The sequence below is a fragment of the Phyllostomus hastatus genome, unplaced genomic scaffold, assembly GCF_019186645.2.
Source record: "Phyllostomus hastatus isolate PE091 unplaced genomic scaffold, TTU_PhHast_1.1 phas_scaffold_585, whole genome shotgun sequence".
In the NCBI taxonomy this organism is placed as follows: domain Eukaryota; kingdom Metazoa; phylum Chordata; class Mammalia; order Chiroptera; family Phyllostomidae; genus Phyllostomus; species Phyllostomus hastatus.
Window position 1 is genome coordinate 29,003,616 of NW_025334037.1, and position 22,190 is coordinate 29,025,805.

Below are 22,190 nucleotides of genomic sequence, written 5' to 3' on the forward strand. Positions count from 1 at the left end.
CTCCGGTCCCACCGAACTAGCGCCACGTCCCCTCGTCCGGCCGGTCGGTGGTCAGAAAGTGCTGGGGCAGAGCTGACGGGCAGTCCCCATGCTCTGCTGTGCTCCTGTCACCTGTCGTGCCCCCCTGGTGGCCCGGGCGACCCTGGGCACCCCAGGGCCCCCCAGGGCCGAGGATCCCCTGTGCTAGAGGAGCGGCGCAGACTCACTCTAGAAGGCAGGTGGCCTGGCGGCCTCAGACGGGCGGTTGGTTGTAGCTGGGGGCCGGCCTCCCGGCAGCCAAGCACCTTGTGCAGTGTAGTGGGTTCTCGCCCTGGGGCTTTGAGTTCCTGCTGTGTCTGTGCTTCATTCTTCTGTGCCCCCATCGCTGCTATGAAAACCTTCGTCCTCCAGCAGGTAAAGTGACTTCGCTCGGCTGGTGCTGCCTCCCCCCGGCCACTGCCCTGGGCCCTGCAGCGGGTGGGGCGGACCCCCTTCCACCCACCCAGCTGCTCACACGTGGTCTCCTCCTTTCTCTCCCCACCCCCTGCCTTCCCAGCCTCCTGCCCCCTGCGCGCTGGCTCGCTGGTCCTGAGTTTTTTCCCCTCTCTCTCCTGCCAGAGAGAGATTTGGGGGAATCTTCCGACTCAGGAGAGGACCTGGGCTTCTCGCTCCACCTTTGATGAGTTTATTCCCTGTGAACCTGGGTCCCCGAAAATTTGCCTCCCAGGGTCCGAAGGAGGTGTGGCCAACTCTCATCCTACCTTTCCGGCCCTCCGAGGGAGGCTGTGCCCCTCTCCTCCCACCTCCAGGGGCCGTGATGACGGCCGAGCCCGGGGGCCTCACTCCTTCCTCTGGCCAAGCAGAGCCCCCGCATGGCTGGGGCGGGGCTGCCTCCTAGTCTTGCACTCGGGCTGTGGACATGTGTGTGTTTGCCTGATGCTCCCTGTCCCCTCCTCCCGGGTGCTGTACTCGCCTGTCTCTTCCACTCTGTGTGTCTGCTCCAGAGCCCTCTGACGCTCTCCCTCACACGGGCAGGCAGGCCTGGGCCTCTCCTGCCACGCAGGGGAGGAGACACACACGCCTGGTGGGTGTGGTGGCATGCCACTTCTTCCTCCAGCCTCAGGACCCTCTGTTCAGGGGCGGGGGAGCGGGGAGAGACAGGGAGCCCATTTCGGGCTGGTCATGGGTGAGTTCTTGGGCGTTTCAGCAGGTGAGGCACAGGCTAGACCACTGTCCTCCCAACCCAGATCGGGAGCCCCTGCCTGTATGTCCCGGGCCAGATGGCAGCAGCGGCCAGACTGGTGAAAGGCTGACCCGCTCCCGTAGAAGTGGGGGGAGCTCCCGCTGACCTCGGAGCACGGGGTCTGGGAGGTGTCCTCTCATGCTGCGGGCGCTGGACAGAAGCTGTCACAGCCCACGCTGCAGCCACTGGGAGAGGCCGCAGAGGGGAAGGGGACCCTGGTGCCAGGCGCTGCCGCCTGGGGGAGCGTGGCACCATCGCTCTTAGTTTTGAACTTTCTGTTTTGTCTCTTGCCCGTCCGGTTTTAGTTCCTGAAATTAAAGAAGTGGTGAGCCACAAGTACAAGACACCAATGGTGAGTGTGCCGCCCGACTCGGAGGGGCCAGTCTGCACAGGGCTCCCTGGGGCCTCGGGCAGAGCGGGGCGGGCCCTCCGAGAGCTCAGGGTTAGGGGTGATTAGGAACCATCAGAAAGGCGAACTGGGTCCAGATGCCAAAGGTTCACCTGAAGCCGAAACAGGCCTTCAGCCCCGGGGGAGAGACACACGCTGATCTGCTGCCCCCCGGCCAGCTCTGAGGCCGCCGAGGCCCGGGCCCAGCGTTGGGGCAGGGGCTTCCCGCCGGGCCGGTATCCGCCTGTGGGGGCGTGCGGGTCTCGGGGATGCTGACCTGTCTGCCTTCCCTCCCCTCTAGGCCCACGAGATCTGCTACTCCGTGTTGTGTCTCTTCTCATACGTGGCTGCCGTTCGTAGCAGTGAAGAAGATCTCAGAACCCCTCCCCGGCCTGTCTCTAGCTGATGGAGGGGGTCAAGGCTGCCCTGGCCCAGGGGACGCCCCTTGCCTCTTGCTGTTCCCAACTGCACGGTGCTGCCGGGACGAGAGGTGGATGACGCGTGTTACCTTCTCTGCGAGCCCCTCTCCGCGGCTTAGCCGGTCCCCGGTTAGGTGTCTCTGTCGGCGTGTGAGTGTGTCCGTCACAGGGCTGAGCGAGTCCCCTCCTCCTGCGCCCGCTGCCCTCCCGGAAGACCGGTCTACTGTTCCCTCAGGGCTCCAGACTGAGTGTGTGTGTGTGTGTGTGTGTGTGTGTGTGTGTCATTGGGCCAGGGGCTTCTGAGAACTCTTGGAGGATAGGCCCGTGAGAGCCCACTGCTCCGTGTCCTTGAGACACTTGTGTCGTGGTCCCTTGTCCTTGGCAGTCTGACCTCACGGCTGGGCGCCTGGAGCAGTCCCACTCTGGGGAGCAAGGGAAGCTTGAGGCCTGTCCCCCCCGACGAGGGCCAGGCAGGGAGAGGAGGGAGTCGGGGGCGGCGGAGGAAGAGGCAGCCGCCCTGCTCCCTCGCGCACTGGCTAGGTAGGCGGCTCCCGCCCGTGGGCCCCACGCGACCGCTGCCCACAGGGCCGCCGGCTCTGCAGTCAGCAGCTGCCTCCCTGCAGGTCTGCCTTGCCTTGGGCAGGAGCCTCCGGGGACCACCAGCTGCCCTGCCCAAGAACCGAAGGGGCGGGGAAAGGCCAGGTTCAGCTTACAGTCCACGTCTCCAGGCAGCGTCTCCTGGCACCGGATGCCAGAAGCGGGAGATGGCCTGAGAGTGGGCAAGGGATGGTTGTATATATTTATTTCAGCCCCACGTTATTTATAGAAAATGTACAGATGTGAATGTGCAATAAATGTCCTCGAGTCTCCTTGGGCTCCCAGCAGTAAACAACCCCTCCCCTCAGCCTGGGCCTGAGGAAAGCTGACCCTGGGCTCTACAAAGTCGCCTCCGGTCTGAAGGATGCAGGGAGACCAGGTCGTGTCCATCTGAGCCTGGCTTGCCGAAGCCACAGCCTCCCTCCCCTCCCTCCCCTCGGGCCCAGCAGGGCTCCTCCCAGGCTTCCTGGGCTCCTGGAGGGAGGTTGTGGCCGGGGCTGCCTTCCCTGTGGCACCCCAGGGCCCCAGAGAGGGCTGCTGTGCTGTGAAGTGGCCACTAGAGGGGGCAGCCAACCTGGCTGACCCCTGAGTCCAGTGAACCTAGCAGAGAAGGAACCGGCGGGGCTCAGGTCCCTGCTCCCAGTGTTCCCTGCGGGTGTGATCCAGAGAGTGCGACGTGGCCAGGACCTGGGGCCCAGGACCTGGAGCTCTGGGGTCTTGGCCAGGAGTCTCGGGCTAGGCAGAACGCCAACAAGCCACCCTGGGGCCCACCTTCACGGAATGCTTTCTCTAAGCCATGGGCAAACCTCCTACTCCCTGGGCAGGAAGGACCATTTACTCTCTATCAGGGCACCTCTGAGACCTGCCGGCTTCCTCCTCCCAAAAGGAGGGTGATGATCAGACCCGGGCTCCCCCTCGGGGAAGGAAGGGCAGAGTAGGGCCCTGTCCTGCCATCTTCCCGGTTCCTGGTGTCTTGCCCTGGGACTTGTCCCACTCCTGCTGGGGTTCGGGTGTGCGTGGGCTGTGGGCTTGCGCCCACTGAGACCCCAGAGCGGCCGGTGCAGCTCTGCCCCGTCCTGCTGTGACCACGGGTCGCCGGAGTGGAGCAGGTGCAGGGCACGTGGGACCCGGCAGGGGAGTCTCGGCTGGTGGCCCGGCGGCCAGGGCCCGAGCCCCATCACGGCTCCTCAGCGTGCTGGCCTGGAGGGCACACAGGGTTCGGGGGCGGGGGGCACCCAGCTTCTCGTGCTCATGTTTTCGGAGTTTAGGGTTCCACTCTGGGCCACAGCAAACCCTCCTGCCTTCAGTGCACTCTGAGGAGCCACGGGGCTTCCCTGTGCTCGGTGTGGAAACAAGCACACGGGACAGGGAGAGCTGGGTCTCTCGGCTGCGCCGACCCTTTATTGCATTGACACACCGGGAACACAGGCTGGCCAGGGGGGCCGTCCGAGCCCACTCGCTTTCCGCCCTGATGATCCGAGAGCCTCCGGCGGGCGCACCGACACCTGCTCCTCACTCCACTGCCCTCCCGGTGCCGCCCCAGCCAGCCCAAGACACGCCCTTGCACACACACACACCCAACAGCAGGAAGGAGGCTTGTCCGGCTTCCTCCAGGCTCCTGGCGCTCGGCTGGCACCCGGCACCACCTGTGACACAGGTTCCCTCGTGAGACAGCCAGACTGACCAAGAGCTCTGCCTCTGGTCTGGGCCCCGGGTCCCAGGGTGGTCCGGAGCACCCACCTGGCCGTCCCCAGGGGCCAGCCTGGTCACTGCGGTACTGCGGGAGAGAAGGGGGCGGTGCCACACGCGTGCCGTACCTCCCAGCGCCTCGAGGGTCTTCCCGGAAGGCGGGGGGAGGGGCAGCTCGAGCAGCCGGGCCCAGAAGCCGGTACCGGTGGGATGTGGCGGTCATTGCTGTTTCAGCCAGAGCGGCTGCTCAGAGTCCCCGCCAGCGCCCGGCCCTGCCCCCACCCCAGGCCCCGCCCTGCAGGCTCCTCACCTCGCACCTCCACGCGGCACTCGCACTGGGCCTCGCCCTGCAAGTTGGTGGCCCTGCAGGCGTAGATGCCCCCGTCGAAGGGGCAGGGCTTTCTGATCTCCAGGGTCAGCACGCCCTGCTTGCTGAACATGCGGAAGCGGGCGTCTTTGCCCAGGTCCAGGCCGTTCTTGAACCAGGAAATCTTGGGCTATAAATCAGGGAATGGAAGGGGGATACCGTCTCAGGTTGAGGCGTCCAGCAGGAAGGTAGGGAGGTTGGCAGTTGTGTGTCTATTCCGGAGTCCCAAACTATGGGCCAGGCTGGGAACGGGGCCGAGGCCCTGCTGGGGAGAGGACCTGGGCTCTGAGGCCCAGAGGCAGCGAGGAAGCTGGGAGGGGCGCAGGCTGGGGGGAGGGCCGCTGGAGGCCGGAGCCCCTGGGCCCTGCCTCCAGGGTCTGGAGCCTGGACCTGGCCGGAGTCCCCTACCTTGGGGCTACCCCGGACGGCACAGCAGAGCGTAGCATTGTAGCCAGCGATGACCGAGCGGTTCACCAGGGGGCGGGTGAAGCTTGGGGCCTCGGAGAAGTCCAGAGCCTTGTACTTGGGTGGCTCATATGTGATGGCTGTGGGCAGGAGGGCTTTGTACCGACAGGCCTCCCTCCCAGTCCCCACTGCCCGCCCCCCCCACCCCAGCTGCCCCGGGCGTGGGAGTGAGGGTGCAGCACCTGATCTGGGGATGAGGACAGGCTTCTTGGTGGTGGCGGCTTTGTCACTGAGCCCCACCATGTTTTGGCTGAAGACCCGGAAGTAGTAGCTATTGCCAATGATGAGGTCGGACACCACACACTGGGTGCGGCGGTAGTGCTCCAGGACCGTGAACCACTCCTGCGGGTGTGGAGGAAAGGGGGGGTCACTGGGGCTGGGGCCGGCCCTACTTCCCACCAGGGGCTGCTCTCAGGCATCCCTGGCATCTGTACCCCAACTGTGGAGGGAAGCAGATCACAGAGGGAGGGTGAGCGGTGGGCAGACCATTCTAGGGGAAGCTGAGACTTGGCGCCACCAGGCCCTAGGAAGGGTGTGGGGGGGGGACAGGGGGGCCCCAGGCTCACCATGGTCTTCTCGTCCGCTTTCTGTACCGTGTAACCACAGAGGTCCGTATTGCCATCATCCTGTGGGGGCTTCCACTCCAGAGCCACATTGAAACCCCACGTCTCTAGGACCTGAATGTCCTGGGGAGGGCTCGGCTTGTCTGCGGGCGACAGACCCCACTGGGTCACCCCAGCTCCCGACACTGCCGCCTGAGGGCAGGGAACACCCACTCCGGGGCACCCCGCCCATCGCCCCGCCGGCCTGGGCCTGGCTGCCACCTTCTGTGGGGCTCTGGGCGTCCCAGGGGAGGGGCCCAGGACTGCAAGGCCTGACGCGCTGGGCTGGGTCCTCGGCACCGGGCTCTGGCAGCCCGCCCTGCGCAGGGACAGGAAGTAAAGGGGCTCCGAGGGAGGCCCCGGGGCCACACACCGACGACCTGCAGGACCAGCGTGGCCTTGTCCTCCATGCTCTCGATGCGCAGGGTCACCTGGTAGGCGCCGGAGTGTGCGCGCTGGGCGGCCCGGATGAAGAGGATGGTGTCCGTGGGGCTGTTGCGGATGTTCACCTCCTGGCCCTGCAGCGGCTGCCCCTCTTTGGTCCAGGTCACCTGCGGCCGGGGCTTGCCCTGTGGGGGGTGAGTGGGGAGGGGCCGCTCACCCCTGAGCCTGGCTGTCCCTGAGGGCCGGCCACCGCCCGGTCTCCATGTGGTGTGCCCTGAGGCGCACCCATCTCCCAGGACAGAGGAGGGGACCAGCCCTACCTGGAAAGGAATGAGGAGGTTCACAGGCTCCCCGACCCGCCTCTGGATGGTCTGGCGTAGGTGCCGGGGCAGCTGGAGCCGGGGCCGCTCTGTGGGGACCAAGTGGGCGGCTTAGCGAGAGCCAGCCACAGCCGGAGGCCTGAGGAATGCCAAGGCTCCACTGCCTCCGGAGCGGGGTCCCAGAGAGCTGCAGCTGGGCCATGCCCCCCGAGCTCCCGCGAGCTCCCCCTGACCCAGCCACAAACGGTCACAAAGGCCCTGCTCCCACCCGAGCCTCGCCGCACCGCCACCAGAGGCAGGGGCCAGAGGGGGCGAGCGCTGAGGTCACACAGGCCAGGATGCACACCCAGGCCCCAAGTCTGCCGACTCCACTCTCGGAGAGCCAGTCCGTACACAACAGACCCTTTGTTGGAGGAAAGTGGACCCCAGATGGGCCAGTTTGACCCCGAGTGGCCTCACTGCTCGGTCCTAAGCAGATGGACACGCTCTACCTGCTGGAGCTGAGAGGCTCACAGAACAGAGCTGGAAGGTGGTGGTGTAATCACCTCCATTCTCCATGTTCCAGACTGGGGTTGACGTGGAAAACCGAGAGGACACTGCGCACGGTTTGCCCTGGGCCTGGGGCGTGGTGGTTAAAGGCCCCTGCCCCTCCTGCCCCCCGCCCAGTGCCGAGCCCCTCCCTCAGGGAGGTTCTCTCTGACCCCCCCACCTCCACCGGCACCACAGGCGGGCGGCAGCGGCAGGTCTGGTGACCGCACGAGGGGCACTCACGCAGTATCTCCTGCACCGTCACGGGCTCCTTGGTGGTGGCGGGGCCCCCAGGCCCTGCCACGTTGTGCGCCCGCACCCGGAAGAGCAGCCGGGCCCCCGTGGGCAGGTCCTTCACCAGCATCGACGTGCGCTCTGTCAGCCCCTGCAGGGCCGGCACCCACTCGGAGCCTGGGGGGGGGGAGGGCGGAGGCAAGACCACGGGCAGGGTCAGTGTTGACACCCCACCCTACAGCCCTGCCTCTGGCGGCCCCCACTGCAGAGAGCGCCCAGCGGGGTGGTGGGTGCCCGGCCTGGGGGCGGCTCAGAGAAAGGGACACTCACAGCCCTCCTGGCAGTACTCCACACTGTAGCCATCCAGGCCTCCGGCTCCCTCGCGCTCCGGGGGCCGCCACTTGAGGGACACAGTGGTGTCGGAGACGTCCTCCACTGCCAGATGGGTGGGTTCGCTGGGGGGGCCTGGGCAGACGGGAGGTCGGAGAGGGGCCTGAGTCTCCTGGGGGGGACTTCCCCTTCGGCTGGCTTTCAAGCACTTTAAGAAATCCTCCCACTCCGTTAAAAGACATGGCTCTAGACAGGCTTGAAAACGAACAACAGTGACGGGAGAGGGCTCTGTCTAGGAGAAGACGCCCAAAGGACACACAGAAGTTAGAAGAAGCCCCTTGCATCTGATAGCCTAGAACATGCTAGAATGTGACTGAAGGAAAAACCAGCCTGAACCGCAGGGTGTCCTTCCCCGGGATCAGGTGAAGCTGACTCAGAGCCGAGCAAACTGGAAGTCAGTCCCTAAAGAGAGAGCCTGGACCCTTGTCCCCACAGGCCCCCCTTGTCCTGCCACCTCCCCAAGCCTTGCCCCCCGCCTGGGCTGGAGGGGACGCCTGCCTGGCCTCAGGCGGCTGCCCAGAAGGCTCACTCATCCTGGCAGGGACAGGTGTCCTCAAGAGCCTGCTGCGCCGTGGGTGCCTGCACTGCCCTGTGAACCTGCGTCGTCCAGACGTCCAGACATGGAGACGGAGGCTTGCAGGGGACGATGACCCCAGGGGGTCCTCCGAGGAGCTTGCTCTGCCCACCCGGCCTCCAGCTCCTGGCCCAGGACCCTTCATGCAGACGGGTGTCCCTGGGACGCTCGGCAGCCCCCACCCGCCCTCGCCCTGCCCCGCACATGACAAGCCCTGGCAGGAGGGAGCAGGGATCACAATGATGACCGTTTATAGAGCCCCTGCCAGCGGCTCTGCCCGCATCATCTCGTGGCCCTCACACCGGCTCTGCGAAGGGCTAGACGTTATCACGCCCCTGCTTCCTACTGCTGAAAGGCGGGCTCCATTAGGGGGCGTGAGTCTCACTCAGCTCCACCCCGCACCAGCTGGGTGACCTTGAGCAAGTCACGTCACTGCTCAGAGCCTCCTCGCGCTCTCCTTCTGTGAGATGCAGAGGAGTACCCCTGATTTCAGATGACAGACCAGGCAGGGAAACGCCCACGCAGAGCGGCTGCGATGGTTGGGCCCCAGCGCCGGGCGGGGCAGGGCGGGGCAGACTCACCGACAGGCATGAAGGGCTGGGAGGCCGGGCTGGGCCGGGACATGCCCACGGCGTTGACGGCGTAGACGCGCATCTCGTACACCACGCCCTCGATCATGCGCCGCGCCTCGTGGCTCAGCTCCCGCAGCAGGTCGAAGTTGAGCCGCATCCACCTGTAGCTCTTCTTCTTCTTGCGCTCCAGGATGTAACCTGAGGAAGGGAAGCAGGAGCTCTGGCCTGGGACCCAGGCACCCCCCGCAGCCCCAGTGCCCTCGGATGTGCCCCGGTGCCTGCACTCACCCAGCACTGGCTGCCCGCCGTCATAGGCGGGCGGTTCCCACTGCACCGTGCAGGAGTCCTCGCCCACGTTGCTGATCGTGGGGGCCGCAGGGGCATCTGGCACATCTGGGGGGAGGCATGGGCCCACCTCAGCCTTGCCCGGGCCCGAGGTCAACGTTGCTTGCCACCTTACCACTCCAACGAACAGCTACAGGCTGCCCCCACCACCCCCAGAGCCAAAGCAACCTTTCCAGAATGCAGTACTAACCATGTGACCAGCCCTCCCTGGCTCCCCACTGCTCGCACTCACTCGCTCATGTGCTAGTCCCAGTCCTGCCTCTCCATGAATCTGAGAGCCTGTCCTTGGCGGGGTGGCTAACTGAGTAATGGACGGCCTCGCCCTGGTTGCCCTCTCTGTTTCCTGCGTGGACCCCGGCCAGCCGGCCTCACCGATGACCTTGACTGTCAGGTTGACCTGGTCCTCGCCCACAGGGTTCTTCACCGTGACAGTGTAGACACCCTCGTCCTCCTTCTCGGCCCCCTCGACAGTGAAGATGCTGCGGTCCTTGGTGGTCTCCACTCGGACGCGGCCCTCGGTGTCACACAGCAGCTGGGGGGGGTGAGGGGCAGGGCCCACGTTGGACTCCAGAAGCTTCTGCAGCCTTTGGAATGGCCAACAGCCCCGAGATGGGGAGGAAGCTCAGCACAGGGGTCCGTGGGGAAGGCACAGGCTGAGTGCAGCCTGCACCCGTGGGAGCCCCTAGAACAAAAGTCTTTCTTGAGCACCCGCAAGGGGGCGAGGAGCCAGGGCAAGGGCCTCAGGCTCCAGCTCTGGCTTCATCCTGGAACTCTAGTAATCACTTATCCTCCCTGTGCCTCAGTTTCCTTGTCTGCTGAATGGGAACAACGGGACCTCACAGAGGTACTGCGAGGATGCCAGCAGACCTCAGCTGGGTGGGGCCCGACAGTGCCCCCCGGAGGAGGAAGAGCTGACTCCCACTGAGAGGGGCCGGGGAGCCCACCGCCTGGCTGGGGGGAAGCACGCAGTGAAGGTCGCTCGGGAGGGCTTCCCGGGGCATAGGCTGTAACCCTGCAACCGCGTGTGTGGTGTGCGTGTGGAGACCCTCCTGGGGCAGCAGTGCCACTGACCAGATGGGGCACCTTCACGGAGGACTCGCCCAAGCGTGGGGACCACGTGCAAACCAGCCTGGTCCCACCATCGGTCCCACTCACCTTCTTTTCGAACACCCACTCGTCACTGGCACCTGCATCCCCTGGGGCGTCAGGCGCTGGCCCAGCTGGGACCTTTGCCCCCTGGGAACAGAGCAGAAGGGAAGGAGGGGGAAGGTGGCTGACTCAGCCTGGGGGCAGGCAATGTGGTTCTCCTTTGCCCTCCTCCCCTTCCGCCCACCGTCTGGTCAGCTGAGCCTGTGCGTCCCCGGTCAGGGGCCGCTGTAGCACGCAGGTGGGGAGCAGGTCCCAGCACTCACTGGTCCTGACCACCCATTTTACAGAGGGGAAGTGGAGGAGGGACCCACAGTACCTGTGTGATGGCCTTCTGCCAGATCACAGTGGGAGCGGGGTCCCCGGAGATAGGGACGTCCAGGCGCAGCTTGTTCCCAGCCACGACCACGATGGTGTCTGGTTTGCGGCCCGGGCAGTCCAGGTGGATCTTGGGAGGTGCTGGGGGCGGGGACATAGCGTAGGTCAGAGAAACGGGGAGGGCCCAGGCCCAGGAAAGAGGGAAGACTGGAGGGAGCACATATCCCTGGCTGTTCCAGTACTGAGGTCCGGTCCACACGCAATACGATGCCGAGATCTGGGCCTGCAGCTTGAAGAGCTTTGACAAACGTATACACTGGTGTAAGCACCATCCAGTCAAGATCTAGAACATTCTATCACCCCAGGGAGTTCCCGGGGAGGTTTGTAACATCAGGAGGCCTAGGGCAGCATTTCTCAAACTGCGTTGGGGGGATGGTGCGTGTTTGGGGGAAGGTGCAGGGATATCAGTGTCCTGCCAAGGAAAATCAGAAACACTCCCATGGCCAAATAACTGAGGAAACCCTGGATCAAACAAAGTTAAGCATGTTTCTTAACCAGGCAAGAGCAGGCAGGGGCGAGGGGGCAAGTGTTCAGTGTTTCCCAAAGTTACTTCACCATGGAACCCTTCGGAATGGAGTATCGTGTATCAAGGGAACCCAGTTTGGAAAACACTAACCTAGAGCCTGCCTCAGCCTGGTCCACTCTCCTGGAGTTAGGATTCTAAAATGCCCAACTAAAGGGTTGTCTAAAGTAGGAGAGACACTACTGAAAGCAGATACATTTAACAATAAGCTCTCCCATCTGTGCTGCCATTAGCAGCTTATACACGGTTCCATCTCATCTTTCCTGCCGCCCTGGGGAGGGGCCGCTGCTAGGCTCCCCGTCTTAGAGATGAGGAGACTGAGTCTCAGAGAGACCACAACTGGCCCCTGGTCCTGAGCGGCAGAGGCGGGGCTGGGTCTCAAGGCCCCTCTCCCAGATCCTTGAGGTGGTCCCCCCCGTCTGTGAGTGGAGGAGGGTGGGTGCGGGAGGTGGCCCAGCGGGGCCCCAGACTCACCCTGCCTGGGCACGAAGTCGATCTTGACCTCTGCAAGGGAAGGAAGAGCAGGTGGCACCAGGGCAGAGGCAGGGCCCGGCAACAGGGCCCCACCGCCACCCCGGGCGCAGCTCACCCATGAAGTGGAGCTTGGCAGACAGGTTGCAGGCGAAGCCCTCTGGCACAAAGCTGTAGTCAGCCTCGTCCGCAGGCGTGACGTCGTCGATGGTCAGCTTGTGGATGCTGCAGGGGCAGCGCAGGCTCAGAGGGCCCCACCAGGCCACACACCCCTGCCCTGGCCTCGCCAGACACCCTCAGCCAGCGGCCAGGGGGTCCTCGTCCCATCCTGGCTCACTGGCCTTCTGGTGTTTTAAGTGCTTGCTTGCTTTTTTAATTTTCCAGCTCCTTCGCATGTTGTCAGAGGTAGGCAGGGTAGGAGTGTCCCCTTGGCTGGGCCCTTGGAGACTGGACAGGGGCCGGTCTCATTAATCTCCGTGACCTTGGGCCCAGCACGGGCCAGCCCAGATGCTCGGGGCATGAGTGAGAGTGGGAGAGAGTGAGGGCCCCGCCAGAGCTGGCCTCCCCTCTGCGGCCTCCTGCCCTGCCCTGGCCCCCGCTGTGGGCGGCAGGGAAGGGGGGGCGGCGCTGGGGTCTCTGTGTCCGGCCTGTCTCTCTCTCTGCTCCTTCTCTTCTCTGGTGGGCCCCCCTCTGCACCCTGCTTTCTCTGCACAGCTTTCCATCTCTCTTTACCTCCTTGTCTTACTTTCTGTTCCAGGGTCTGTCCTGTCTCTGCCTGTGTGTATGTCTTTCCGTCCATCCATCTGTCCATTTCTGCCTCTTCATCCGTCTCTGTGTCCACACCTTTCTCCACTGCTCTGTCTCCGCTTCTGCCTGTCCTTCAGAGCGTCTCTGTGGCAGTCTCTGCCTCTCCGTCCATCCGTCTCTGTTTCTCTCTCTGTCCCTGCCTGCCCCAGCGGCGCGGCCGAGCCTCCACACTCACCGCCCGATGTGCGACACCTTTATCCGGCTGTCCGGCACCAGCTCCTTCCCGTTCTTCAGCCACACGCCCCGCACGTTCTCATCCGACACCTCGCACTTGAACACGGCCTGGTCCTTCGCGCCCACGGTCAAGTCCGCGATGCTCTGATACACCTCCAGCTTTTTCTCTGGGGGGCGGGGCAGAGCCAGTGTGAGCTGGGGAGGGCGGCGGGTGGCTGTGGGCGTGAATCCCCGTGGAGACCGCGTGGGCGTGTGAAAACACACATGTGCTTGTGTGAGTGTGATGCGTGTGTGCATCAGAAGGAACCTCAGGTGTGTGTGGTGGGAGGTGATGCTAACCAGGGCCACCTGACCCTCTGAGGGGGCCACCTCAGCATCCCCATTTTGCAGATGAGAAAGGTAAAGCTCAGGGCAACAGAGGGACTTGCCCAAGGTCACACAGGCCTCCGTCCTGGGTTTGTCTGGTTCCTGTGCTTGGCTGGCGAGGGGCGGGGGTGGCCTCTGGAGCTGATCGGGCCCAAGGCCCTAAGGCCTCGTGTGCTCCCCCACCTGCCGCCCGGGCCTCACCCTGCACGATGAGCTCGGCCAGCGCCTGCCCCCCACTGGTGCGCAGCGCATAGTGCCCAGCGTCCTCCAGCGTCGCCTCGTTGATGATCAGGTGGTGTCTCCGGCCGTCCTTCTTGAACCGGTACTTGAAGGTCTCTTCCCGGGTCAGTTCCACCCCATCCTTCAGCCTGGCCGGTAGGCGGGCGGCAAGCGCTGTGGCCTCCTCCGCGGAGGCCCGGGTCTCCCAGCCCCGGCCCCGCCCCCGGCCCCGCCCCTGGACTCACCACTTGACCTGGGCCCCCTCCTCGGACACCTCGCACTCAAACTCCACCCGCTGCCCCACCATCACCAGCTGGTCCTCCAGGGGCCTCGTGATCAGCACGGGGGGCTCTGCCGAGGCACGGAGACTGTGACAGACGGGCCCCTCTGCGGCCCCCCCTCCCGCGGTCCAGGGTTCTGGGGCCCCGGGCCCACCTTTGACGAAGAGCTCGGTGCTGCACTTCTCGCCACCCACCACGCACTGGTAGGCCGCGTCGTCTGCCAGCGAGCACTGGCTGATGGTCAGCGTGCGCTTGGCGCCGTTGGACTCGAAGATGTACCTGGGCGGGGCCGCGGCGGAAGAGGGGTGAAGGAGCCGCACACTCACCTCCTGGAGTCCCCCCCGCCGCCCGTCAGACCCCCGGCCCCTCCCCAGCCTCCCAGGAGCCGGGCCTTACTTGCTGTGGAACAGAAGGGGCCATTGGAGGGTCCCGGTGGGAAGAAGCGAGACCGAGAGGAAAAGAGTGAGGAGCAGAGATGGGCAGACACAGAAAAAGGAAGAATTAGACCCAGAGAGAGAGAAATGGGGGGAGACAGACAGAGACGGAGAACGCGGACGGACGTGCCGAGAGAGCAGGGCTGGGGGCAGCCCCCTCCCTGGGGAAGCCCCCTCCCCACACACGGTCCCCCCAAACTTGCTCCCTGCCCCTGGCCGCACCTGCCGCTCATCTGGATCTCCTGCCCATTCTTCAACCACTTGACCTCGGCGTCGGGGTCGGCCAGCTCCACGGTCAGCCGGATCTTGTGGCCTTTGCTCACCTGGTAGGCCGGCTGCAGCTTCTTCTGGAAGGCTGAGCACCACCCCTCAGCCCTGGCGACCCTGCCCCCGCCCCCGCCCCCCACCCTCCCCCTGAGGCTGGCCCTGGCGCAGAAGGCTCCCACCCCACGGGAACTGTGGCGGAGGGCCCAGGTCCCACACCCCCAACCCGGTCTCCACTGTGGCTCTTTGCCCCTGTGTGTCCCATGTGCCTGTTGCCTCCTGGTCTCCCTTGGGGTCCACCCGCTCAGCTTGGGGACAGGGGTGGGGGCTTCCAGACAGACAGACGCTTGGCAGGGAAACAGGGGAGGGGCTGAATGGGCCTTCTCTACCTCCGGAGTCTGTTTCCACAGCAATCTCCCCGATTTTCGCACTCCTACCAGGTGCCCCCACCTCGAGGGCCGGGGAGGGCCTCTCTCCAGGCTCACTTTTGGGCCGGGGCAGGTGGGGGGCTGACCCCCACCTTGCCAACACCTTGAAGGGGAAGGGCCAGCCCGGCCCTCTCCTCTGACCTGCCCTGGGGTTGGGGGGGGGGGTGCATCTAGCCCCCGCCGGCCTGGGGTGTCCTTCTGTTCTGTGTGCCCGTGAGGAGGGTGAACAGACTCGTTCTTCCCCAGCTGCGGGTCTCCCGCCTACACTGGCTCCTTCCCTTTTCCTGGGCGGGGCAAGGGCTGGGCAGGCTTCTTCTCTCCTCCAGGGCCGGCGAGGGAAGGAGGAATCTCCCGGCTTTTACTAGGGGAGCAGGGCTAACCTGGGCTCCGTCCTCTCCCTCGAGGTCTCTCTGGTCTAGCCTTTGCCCTCCTCCCCCTCCGTGTGGAAGGGGCCATCCTGGGCACCCCCGTTTTTGTCCTACACAAGGTGGGGCCAAGCTGTGCTCTCCTCCGTTCCTGGGCTATGCTGGACTCTTTTTCCGTGCGTGTGTGTGCATGTGTGTCCATGTGTGCATGCATGTGTGTGCATGTGTGTACGTGTGTGTGCTGGGCTGGCCAACCTGTGCTCTTCTTCTCGTCGCGCTTCATGCCCTTGAGCCTCTTGAGCATGCCCCGCAGGTCGGTGACGCCGTGCTGGAAGGCGATGCGCTCGTACTCCGAGGGGGGCGCCTGCCGCAGGATCTCCCACACGTCCTCCTCGGCCGGGGCCTCCAGCTTCGCGTCCCTGTGTCCGCAGCCCACGCGTGGAGGCCTCAGGGGTCACCCCGAGGCTGGGCCAGGATGGCAGCCCGCCTCCCCGGGGCAGGGCCTCCCAGGGCCAGGACCGAGGAGCCATGGCTGCCCCCGGCCCTCTGCCCCTTGGGTGCTAACGGGTAGCCTGAGCCCACGTGGGTTGGCAGCCAGTTCCAGGGGGCTTAAGGCTCAGCGTGAGGGCTGGAGCAGGGGGAGGGGTCATGGCGTGATTAGGGGTGGCAGGGCTGCTGGGCTTTGCCAGGTACTCACCTCGGGCTCCGGAAACTGCTGCTCCGGGGGGGGCAGAAAGGCAGGGGACACATTAGAGGCATGGGCCACTTCCCCCTAAGGACTGGGGACTGTCACCCACGCTCCCTCCCCCCTCCCTTCACGTCCAGGGCACCTGTGTGACACACCACGGGCCCCAGCAGGGTCCCTGCAGACCTGGAGGGTGGGTCTCGGGCAGTCACTGGGGGTTCTCACTCAGGCCTGTCTGATGACCTGCCCCGCCCGGCTTTCGCCGACCACAGCCCTGGCAGGCCAGGGTCCCACCAGCACCCTGTGCCCCACAGCCCCCCGCTGCCCCAGTGCTTACTCTCTGGCCACAGCAGCGTCGGCCACCACGCAGTGTCCAGGAGGGAGAGGAAGCAGGCACAGAGGGCACGAGTCAGTCGGGTTGGACTGGGCGGGCAGTTCCCGCAGCCCTGGGGCCCCGTCCCAGCTTCTCTGGGGTCCCCAGGGCCTCTGGACACGCGCTACCTCAGACCCAAGGGTGGGGCGGGCTTGGGGGCGCCAGCACGGCGTCAGTGCACAGGACAGGACGTCGGCAGAGTCATCTCGACCCTCCCCCCCAACAGGATCGCCCCATTGACAGACGAGGGCACCAGCTCAGAGCGGGGCGGGGACGCTTGGGACTGCACCGCTGGAGACCACAGCTCTGATTCAAGGTCACGTCCCCCCTGCCACCTGTCCCGGGAGCTGCCAGCGGTGGGGGGCTCACCTCTTCTTCAGCAGCGAGCTGAAGTCCAGAGTCCCCGTGTCCTCGTGGCTGTCACTACGGAGAGGGACCCACAGTGAGGCCACCGCGGGGCTGACTAGGAGGGGCTTGGGAGCCAGGAGGTTGGGGAGGCAGGTAGAGTGAGAGAAAGGGACACTGGACAGAGAGGAGCCCCCTGCCCACCCCCGACCCCCAGGGTCTGTGTGTGGGTCAAATGGGGGGTGGGTTAGGGGTACCTGACCCGCCGACTGCCTCCTGCCAGGCTCCTGTGGGAATTAGACCCAGTTCCTCACCCGCCCAGGGCAGCTCGCTCTCCCCCACACCCATCGACATCCTCCCTGACCCCGGCCTCACCCCCAGCCCTGACCCGTCCGAGGCCAGGTGGACACTCACGTGCGGCGGAAAGCTGACCGGAGGTCCAGGTCCGCAGGGCCGATGGCCTCTGGTGCAAAGAGGGAGACGAGACAAGGAAGGGGACTTCAGGGACGGCCATCCCGGCGTCGCAGACCTGCCCACCCGCGACCCCTTGAGTGTGAGCATCTGCCCCAGGACCCCGCCCACATCCTGAGCCTCACCAGGCTCGTGGCACCAGAGCGGGCAGCTTCTGGCCCCCAGCCCCAGAGACGCTCATCTCTCAGCTCTCCCTCACCTGTTCACCTGTGCCAGGCACCCGGGATGCCAAGATGAGGCCCAGACAAGACCTGGACTTGGACGTCACCCCACCCCGACCCCAGGGGCCTCCAGCGACCTCGGGCATGTCCCTGCGCATGGTCGGCAGTTGTGCGGCCAGGACGAGGCGTCCTCAGTGTGGGGAAGCGGGGGCGGGGGCAGGGGACAGGGCCCAGGGGGAGCCCGAGCTCAGGACTGATGCCAGGGGCCCCCTCACCATGGACGGTGAGGTTGAAGTTGCAGCTGTCAAATTTGTCCTTGGTGGACACCTCGCAGCGGTAGCCTCCGGCAAGGTTGGCCTGGGCATCTGTGATGTGCAGCTCGAACAGGTAGACCTGTGGGGGCGAGGTGTCTGGGGAGCCGGGGCCGGAAGACGAGGCCCTTCACCCACACAGGAGACTGGGGGAGGCTAGTGGCCCCCAGCCTACTCACCCCCCAGGCCGGGCCGGGCTGCAGGAGAGCGGACGGAGCAGAGGCTGGGCATCCAGGTGCAGGTGCCAGGCCTGGACTGAGCAACCTCAGGCCGGCAGCAGCCACCTCTCGAGCTTCGGTCCCCTTGTTTGTGTCAGGAGTTGCCCCATTGGGGCGCCTCCAGCTCAGATACCCCTCTGTCCAGGGGCTTTACGCCCTCACTGGCTGGTCCCCCCATGCTTTACGATGTCCCTTGGCCCTCCTGAGCTCCCTGGGCCCCCAAGTTCCCATGTCCCACGGGTCCTCGGGGCCTCCTGTAGCCCTCCCCTGAGCCCCTCCGTCCACCCCATGTGCCTTGGGCCCCCCAGCTCGCTTCCCTGGCTCCCCACCCCTCTCTGTGCACCCTCCGTGTGCCTCCAGGTTCACAGGGTCTGGATGCCTCCCAGGCTCTCCGGGCCCCCCTCCCTGAGGGCGGGTTCTCCTGCCTCCAGACCCACCTTGCTGGCCCGGTCATAGCTGTCGTGCAGCTGCAGGTGCTGGCCTGCCTTGCTGCTCAGGTCCACCCACTTGCCCTTGAACCACTTGACAGTGGGTGGTTTCAGGAGGCTGGCCCCGGCCACGCGGGCTGAGAAGGTGATGCTGCCGCCTGCCAGGGAGGAGTGACAGTCTGGGCCTGGGGGGTGCTCTCCTGCCCCTCCCCCGCCACCACCCCGGCCCCACACTCACCCACGGTCACCTCGCCATCCTGTGGCCGCGTCACAAAGAGGCCGATGGGGTCATCGGGGGCACCAGGGCCATTGGGGGCTGCTGAACTTGACCCTATGAGCAGAAGCCTTTGAGACCTGCCCTGGGACACCCCCAGGTACTGGCCCTGGCCCTCTCTGCCCAGCTGCTCTCACCTTCAGGACTTGGGGAGCCTCCTTCCACCTCAGTGGCTGAGGGCAGGGCTTCTGTGGGAGCCCCAGGGGCCTCGACGGGGGTGGGGGCAGGAGCAGGGCCTGGCGCGGGCGCAGCCTTCTCTGCATGGGATCGAGTGGGGGGTCGTGGAGCAGCTTCCAACCAGAGACCCTGCCTGTCCCTGGCCTCTCCTGCATCTTTGCAGTCCCCTCAGATACTGCAGAGTCAGGGCTTCATCTGGTCCCTCTCTTTCCCTCACCCCCACAACCCCGTCTCTCCCCTAAATTCTCTCCCTTTCTCCACACCACCTGGGGGAGCTCATGCACCCACCCTTCTCCTCTGCCCCGGCTCTCCCAAGCTCCAGCCCCAAGGCCCCACTGTCCACGGGGCATCTCAGCTGGGCGGAGATTCCAACACTCCCCACTTCCTGCTCCCCAGGATCGCCTCTGCGGCGGCTCAGGCCGAGCAGGGGGCCAGCCCGCATCTCGCCCTCGCAGACCGTCTGCGCGCATGTCCCGGCGGGTCTGCTCTGACCAGTCCCGATGTCCATCCCTCCTTTCCTGCCCCGGTCCGGGCTCCCTCCACGCCCACGGCTCCCGGGGCTTCCCTGGGGCACACGGCCTGCAGGCTGTGTGTGGGTGTCCGGCGTTATTGCATGGTTCATTTCTGAACTTCCCCCACCTCCACAGTGTCTGGAACAGGCCAGGGATCCACACGGGGGCACTCAGAGAGGCCTTGTGCTCTCAGAAAACGGGGGGCTTTCCTGGTAGAGAGCACCGCCGAAGCAAAGGCCAGAAAGCGGGAAAGCACCTCCTACACCCTGGGCACTGGAGAGGTGGTGGGGCTGCCCCTGCTCAAGCCCCTGAAGTTCAAACCTCGGGGAAGACTGATCAGGGCTTTACCTGCTTCGATGACCTTGAGGTCAAACTTGACCTTGGAAGAGCCGGCGATGACTGCGTAAGACCCCTGGTCGGCGGGGCCCACGTCCCTCACTGTCAGCGTGTGCCGCGTGCCCTCCGCCGCCAGGGCGAACTTGTCGCTGGCGCAGATGTCGTGGCCCCCTCGCTGCCAGCGCACCTTCACGCCTGCCCGCTCCGTCTCGGCCTCGAACACGGCAGGGCCGCCGGCGGCCACCTCCGTGGACCGCGGCTTCTTGCTGAAGGCTGAGACTGAGGGCCCAGTGGAGGCTGCAGGCGCCCCTGGCTGGCCCGTGCACCCCGCCCCGCCGCCCCTCTTATTAAATACAGTGGTGACCGTTTTAATGCATCGCCACATTTAACGCCCCAATGGCTCTATCAGGTGGGTGCCATTGGTGTGCCCATTTCTCAGGTGAGGACGCCAAGGCTCAGACAGGTTCAGTGACTCACCAACCCCACACAGCCAGTAGGCGGGAAGCCAGGGCTGTGGTCCTAATCTCCACACAAGACTTTTGCTAAGTGCATCCCTGGGCAAAGCCAGTGATGAGCTCAGTGCCGCCCCCCAGCCATCTGGGGCCCTGGGCGAGGAGCGTGTGCTGCCTACTTGGCTGTGGCTAAATTTATCCTCTAAGGGCCTCAGGCTGAGAACCAGCAACTGAGATAAAGCCGGCCTGGGAGGGGGCTGGGGGCTGGGGGCTGGATCCCTGCCCTGACAGCCTCACTGAGACACAGGCCAGGGCCCGGACCCTGTGGTCCTGGGAGAGGCTGTGACTTTCTGTGCCCTTGGCTGGGGCTCAGGCACCTCTTGACCTTCATGTCCCAAAGCAGAGGGCCTGTGCACCCTCCACGGGGGGCCACACCCCGTGTGGGGGCCACAGGGGTGCCGGCTCCTAAAGCAGAGAATCTCACAGGTGGGAAAAAACCAACCCAGCCCCTCCTTGTGTAGATGGGGAAACTGAGACCCAGAGGGCAGAAGGACTTGCCCAGAAGCACTCAGTGAGCCTGGCTCGGGTCTATGCTCACCTGGGCGCCTGCCTGCAGGGGCCTTTTCCCCGGAGGTACACTGGGCCTACCCTTGTCGCAGCAGGAGGTGGGGGGCAGGGCTGGGCAGGGTCCCCCGAATCCTGGGGTTGGGGAGGATGGCCCTGGGCCTCCTGCCTTGGCTGTGTCCCTTCTGTGCCCTCACCCGGGTTTGCCCTCAGGGAGGAGAAACTGAGAGTCGGGAAAGGACCCAGGAAGACAGTCCCCTGCTCAGGAGGCTGGTCCGAGGCTGGCCACCCCCACCTGCGGCTGCCTCCAGCCCCCCTGCTACGAGCGCAGCCCACCCTCGGGCCCGGAGCTACCTGGCTTCTTCCCCGGCTCAGGCATCTTTAGGGAGGTCAAACCAGGAACCGAGCGGGTGCAGGCTGCCCACGGAGGATCTGAGCAGGGGCCCGTCCCCCCCACTATATAAGGGGCCCTCCCCCTCCCCAGGCCCCCCTTATCTGCCTCCTTCCCAGCTACCTGCTAAATATAGACAAATTCCAGAGAACAAGGGCTCTCCGGGAGAAGGTGGGGCCCCCCCCCGTTGCTCCTGGCTGGCCCCTGGCCCTTCCCCCACCGGCCCAATATGATGGCTGTGCACCCCCCAATCCTCAGTGAACCTCGGGGTACCCCAAGCCCTGTCCGCATATCCACCTGAAACGCGCATCCTCGCTGGGGGACCTGGGCGATGGTTACGCACACAGATCCCAGTCGCCAGAGTCCTGCCACAGCCACTCCCTCAACCTCCCCATGCCTCAGTTTCCTCATCCGTAGCGTGGGGCCGGGGATAGCGGCACCACCGCGTAGGGCTGGTTGCTCCGTGAATGAAGTGCAGTGGAAGCACTGGAGCAGCCGGGCGTGTGGGAAAACGCTGAGTGAACACTTGCCCTCGTTGTGTGGCCCCGGGACCGCAGCTCCCAGGGCCCTGGGCTGGTGCCCTGCCGCAGGCAGGAGCCATGCTGAGGGCTGAGTCCCCCCAGGGGAAGGTGAGCCAGCGGGGGAGGGCATGGGCGGAATCTGTAAACACCCCCAAAGCGGAAGGCACAAGCGGAGCTGGCTTTCCCCCGAGTCCCGAGGATTCACACGAAAACTACCATCAGAATGTTCTGGATCCCCTCACGCCCCAACCTTGCCGTTCCTCTGTGACCTCTGCCCCCTCTCTCACCCCCCTCCACCCGTCAGGGGCATCGGTTGCTGTAAAGAAAGAAGCAAATGACAGGCGCCACCCTCAAAGCGAGACTGAATGTCAGGGGCGGCCCCCGGTCCCCCGAGGTCAGGAGGACGTGATTCTCCATGCAGGCTTTGTCCGCGGGGTGGGAACTTACCATCCCCTCGGACACAGACATGCACTCTCTTCTGCCGCGTGAACCACTTTCCGGCCTCACGGCGTGCCCCCGACCCTTGTTTAAAAGAGGACTGTGTACCACTGACCCTCTCTCAGGGCTTGGGGACGTGTGTAGGGTGTGTCACACACCCTCCCCCCCCCCAGGGCCTCAGGGTGAGGGGGGCGAGGGCTGTCTGCCAACAGGGAAGGCCCCAGAATCTGGGTGCCCTGAGGTCTGCGGCTGCTTGGGGAGTTTCCTCGCTCCGGGGCTGTCGCCCTCCACTTCTTGCCACTGGGTAGTCGGGAGCTGGGAGCGTAGGGACTCCTGGCTCATCTTTTCCGCTCCTTCCCTGCTGTGGCCTGGCAGCCAGAGGAGACACCGGGCTCCTCCCAGGGGGTTCGCCAGTGTCGAGGGCCCTGTTCCCATGGACTCTGCGAGCACACTGTGGGGCCCGCGGGCGCCTCTGGGGCTTCGCTCCTGCCCCGACCACGCGGAAACGTACCCCACGGCAGACCCGTGGGGCCTCCCACCTCCCACTGACGTGGCAGTCCACGTGGCCGGGGGTGGGGTGG

General features: G+C 65.4%; 2 protein-coding genes across 46 annotated transcripts in view; one reads left to right on the forward strand and one right to left on the reverse strand.

Moving 5' to 3' along the window:
* The window catches only part of MADD (MAP kinase activating death domain), a 40,407-nt gene extending 37,509 nt beyond the window's left edge, over positions 1 to 2,898 (forward strand). For all 44 annotated transcript variants that reach the window (XM_045825671.1, XM_045825691.1, XM_045825672.1 and 41 more), the window contains 2 exons: positions 1,528 to 1,574; positions 1,912 to 2,898. In XM_045825671.1, coding sequence (XP_045681627.1) covers positions 1,528 to 1,574; positions 1,912 to 2,016 — 152 coding nt within the window. In that variant the 3' untranslated portion in view covers positions 2,017 to 2,898. The remainder of the gene's footprint in view (positions 1 to 1,527; positions 1,575 to 1,911) is intronic.
* A 1,101-nt stretch (positions 2,899 to 3,999) lies between these two features.
* Positions 4,000 to 20,681, reverse strand: MYBPC3 (myosin binding protein C3). Of its 2 annotated transcripts, XM_045825521.1 has the most exons (35): positions 20,614 to 20,681; positions 19,256 to 19,522; positions 18,356 to 18,475; positions 18,183 to 18,275; positions 17,954 to 18,102; positions 17,263 to 17,380; positions 16,770 to 16,818; positions 16,613 to 16,642; positions 16,380 to 16,433; positions 15,975 to 15,977; positions 15,650 to 15,667; positions 15,208 to 15,371; positions 14,118 to 14,250; positions 13,858 to 13,860; positions 13,616 to 13,740; positions 13,426 to 13,531; positions 13,163 to 13,329; positions 12,597 to 12,762; positions 11,733 to 11,839; positions 11,618 to 11,647; positions 10,562 to 10,701; positions 10,252 to 10,332; positions 9,469 to 9,628; positions 9,040 to 9,144; positions 8,761 to 8,949; positions 7,546 to 7,680; positions 7,225 to 7,392; positions 6,454 to 6,542; positions 6,123 to 6,318; positions 5,714 to 5,853; positions 5,330 to 5,489; positions 5,091 to 5,227; positions 4,626 to 4,812; positions 4,367 to 4,403; positions 4,000 to 4,272 (listed from the first exon to the last, which is right to left on the reverse strand). In XM_045825521.1, exons 1-34 carry the CDS (start codon positions 20,636 to 20,638, stop codon positions 4,393 to 4,395), a joined length of 3,825 nt encoding a protein of 1,274 aa, XP_045681477.1. In that variant the 5' UTR covers positions 20,639 to 20,681; the 3' UTR covers positions 4,000 to 4,272; positions 4,367 to 4,392. The 2 variants fall into 2 exon arrangements, with proteins under 2 accessions (XP_045681477.1, XP_045681478.1); XM_045825522.1 differs by lacking the exon at positions 16,613 to 16,642.
* Positions 20,682 to 22,190: the final 1,509 nt, after the last annotated feature.

Bases quoted from the DNA above. Each gene is read 5' to 3' on its own strand.
- MYBPC3 (XM_045825521.1), bottom strand. From the start codon at position 20,638: ATGCCTGAGCCGGGGAAGAAGCCAG. The intron at 19,523-20,613 runs GTAGCTCCGGGC...CTGGGCCCTCAG, and splicing joins TGAGCCGGGGAAGAAGCCAG to TCTCAGCCTTCAGCAAGAAG. The intron at 7,681-8,760 runs GTGAGTCTGCCC...CCGTCTGCCCAG, and splicing joins CCAGCCCTTCATGCCTGTCG to GCCCCCCCAGCGAACCCACC.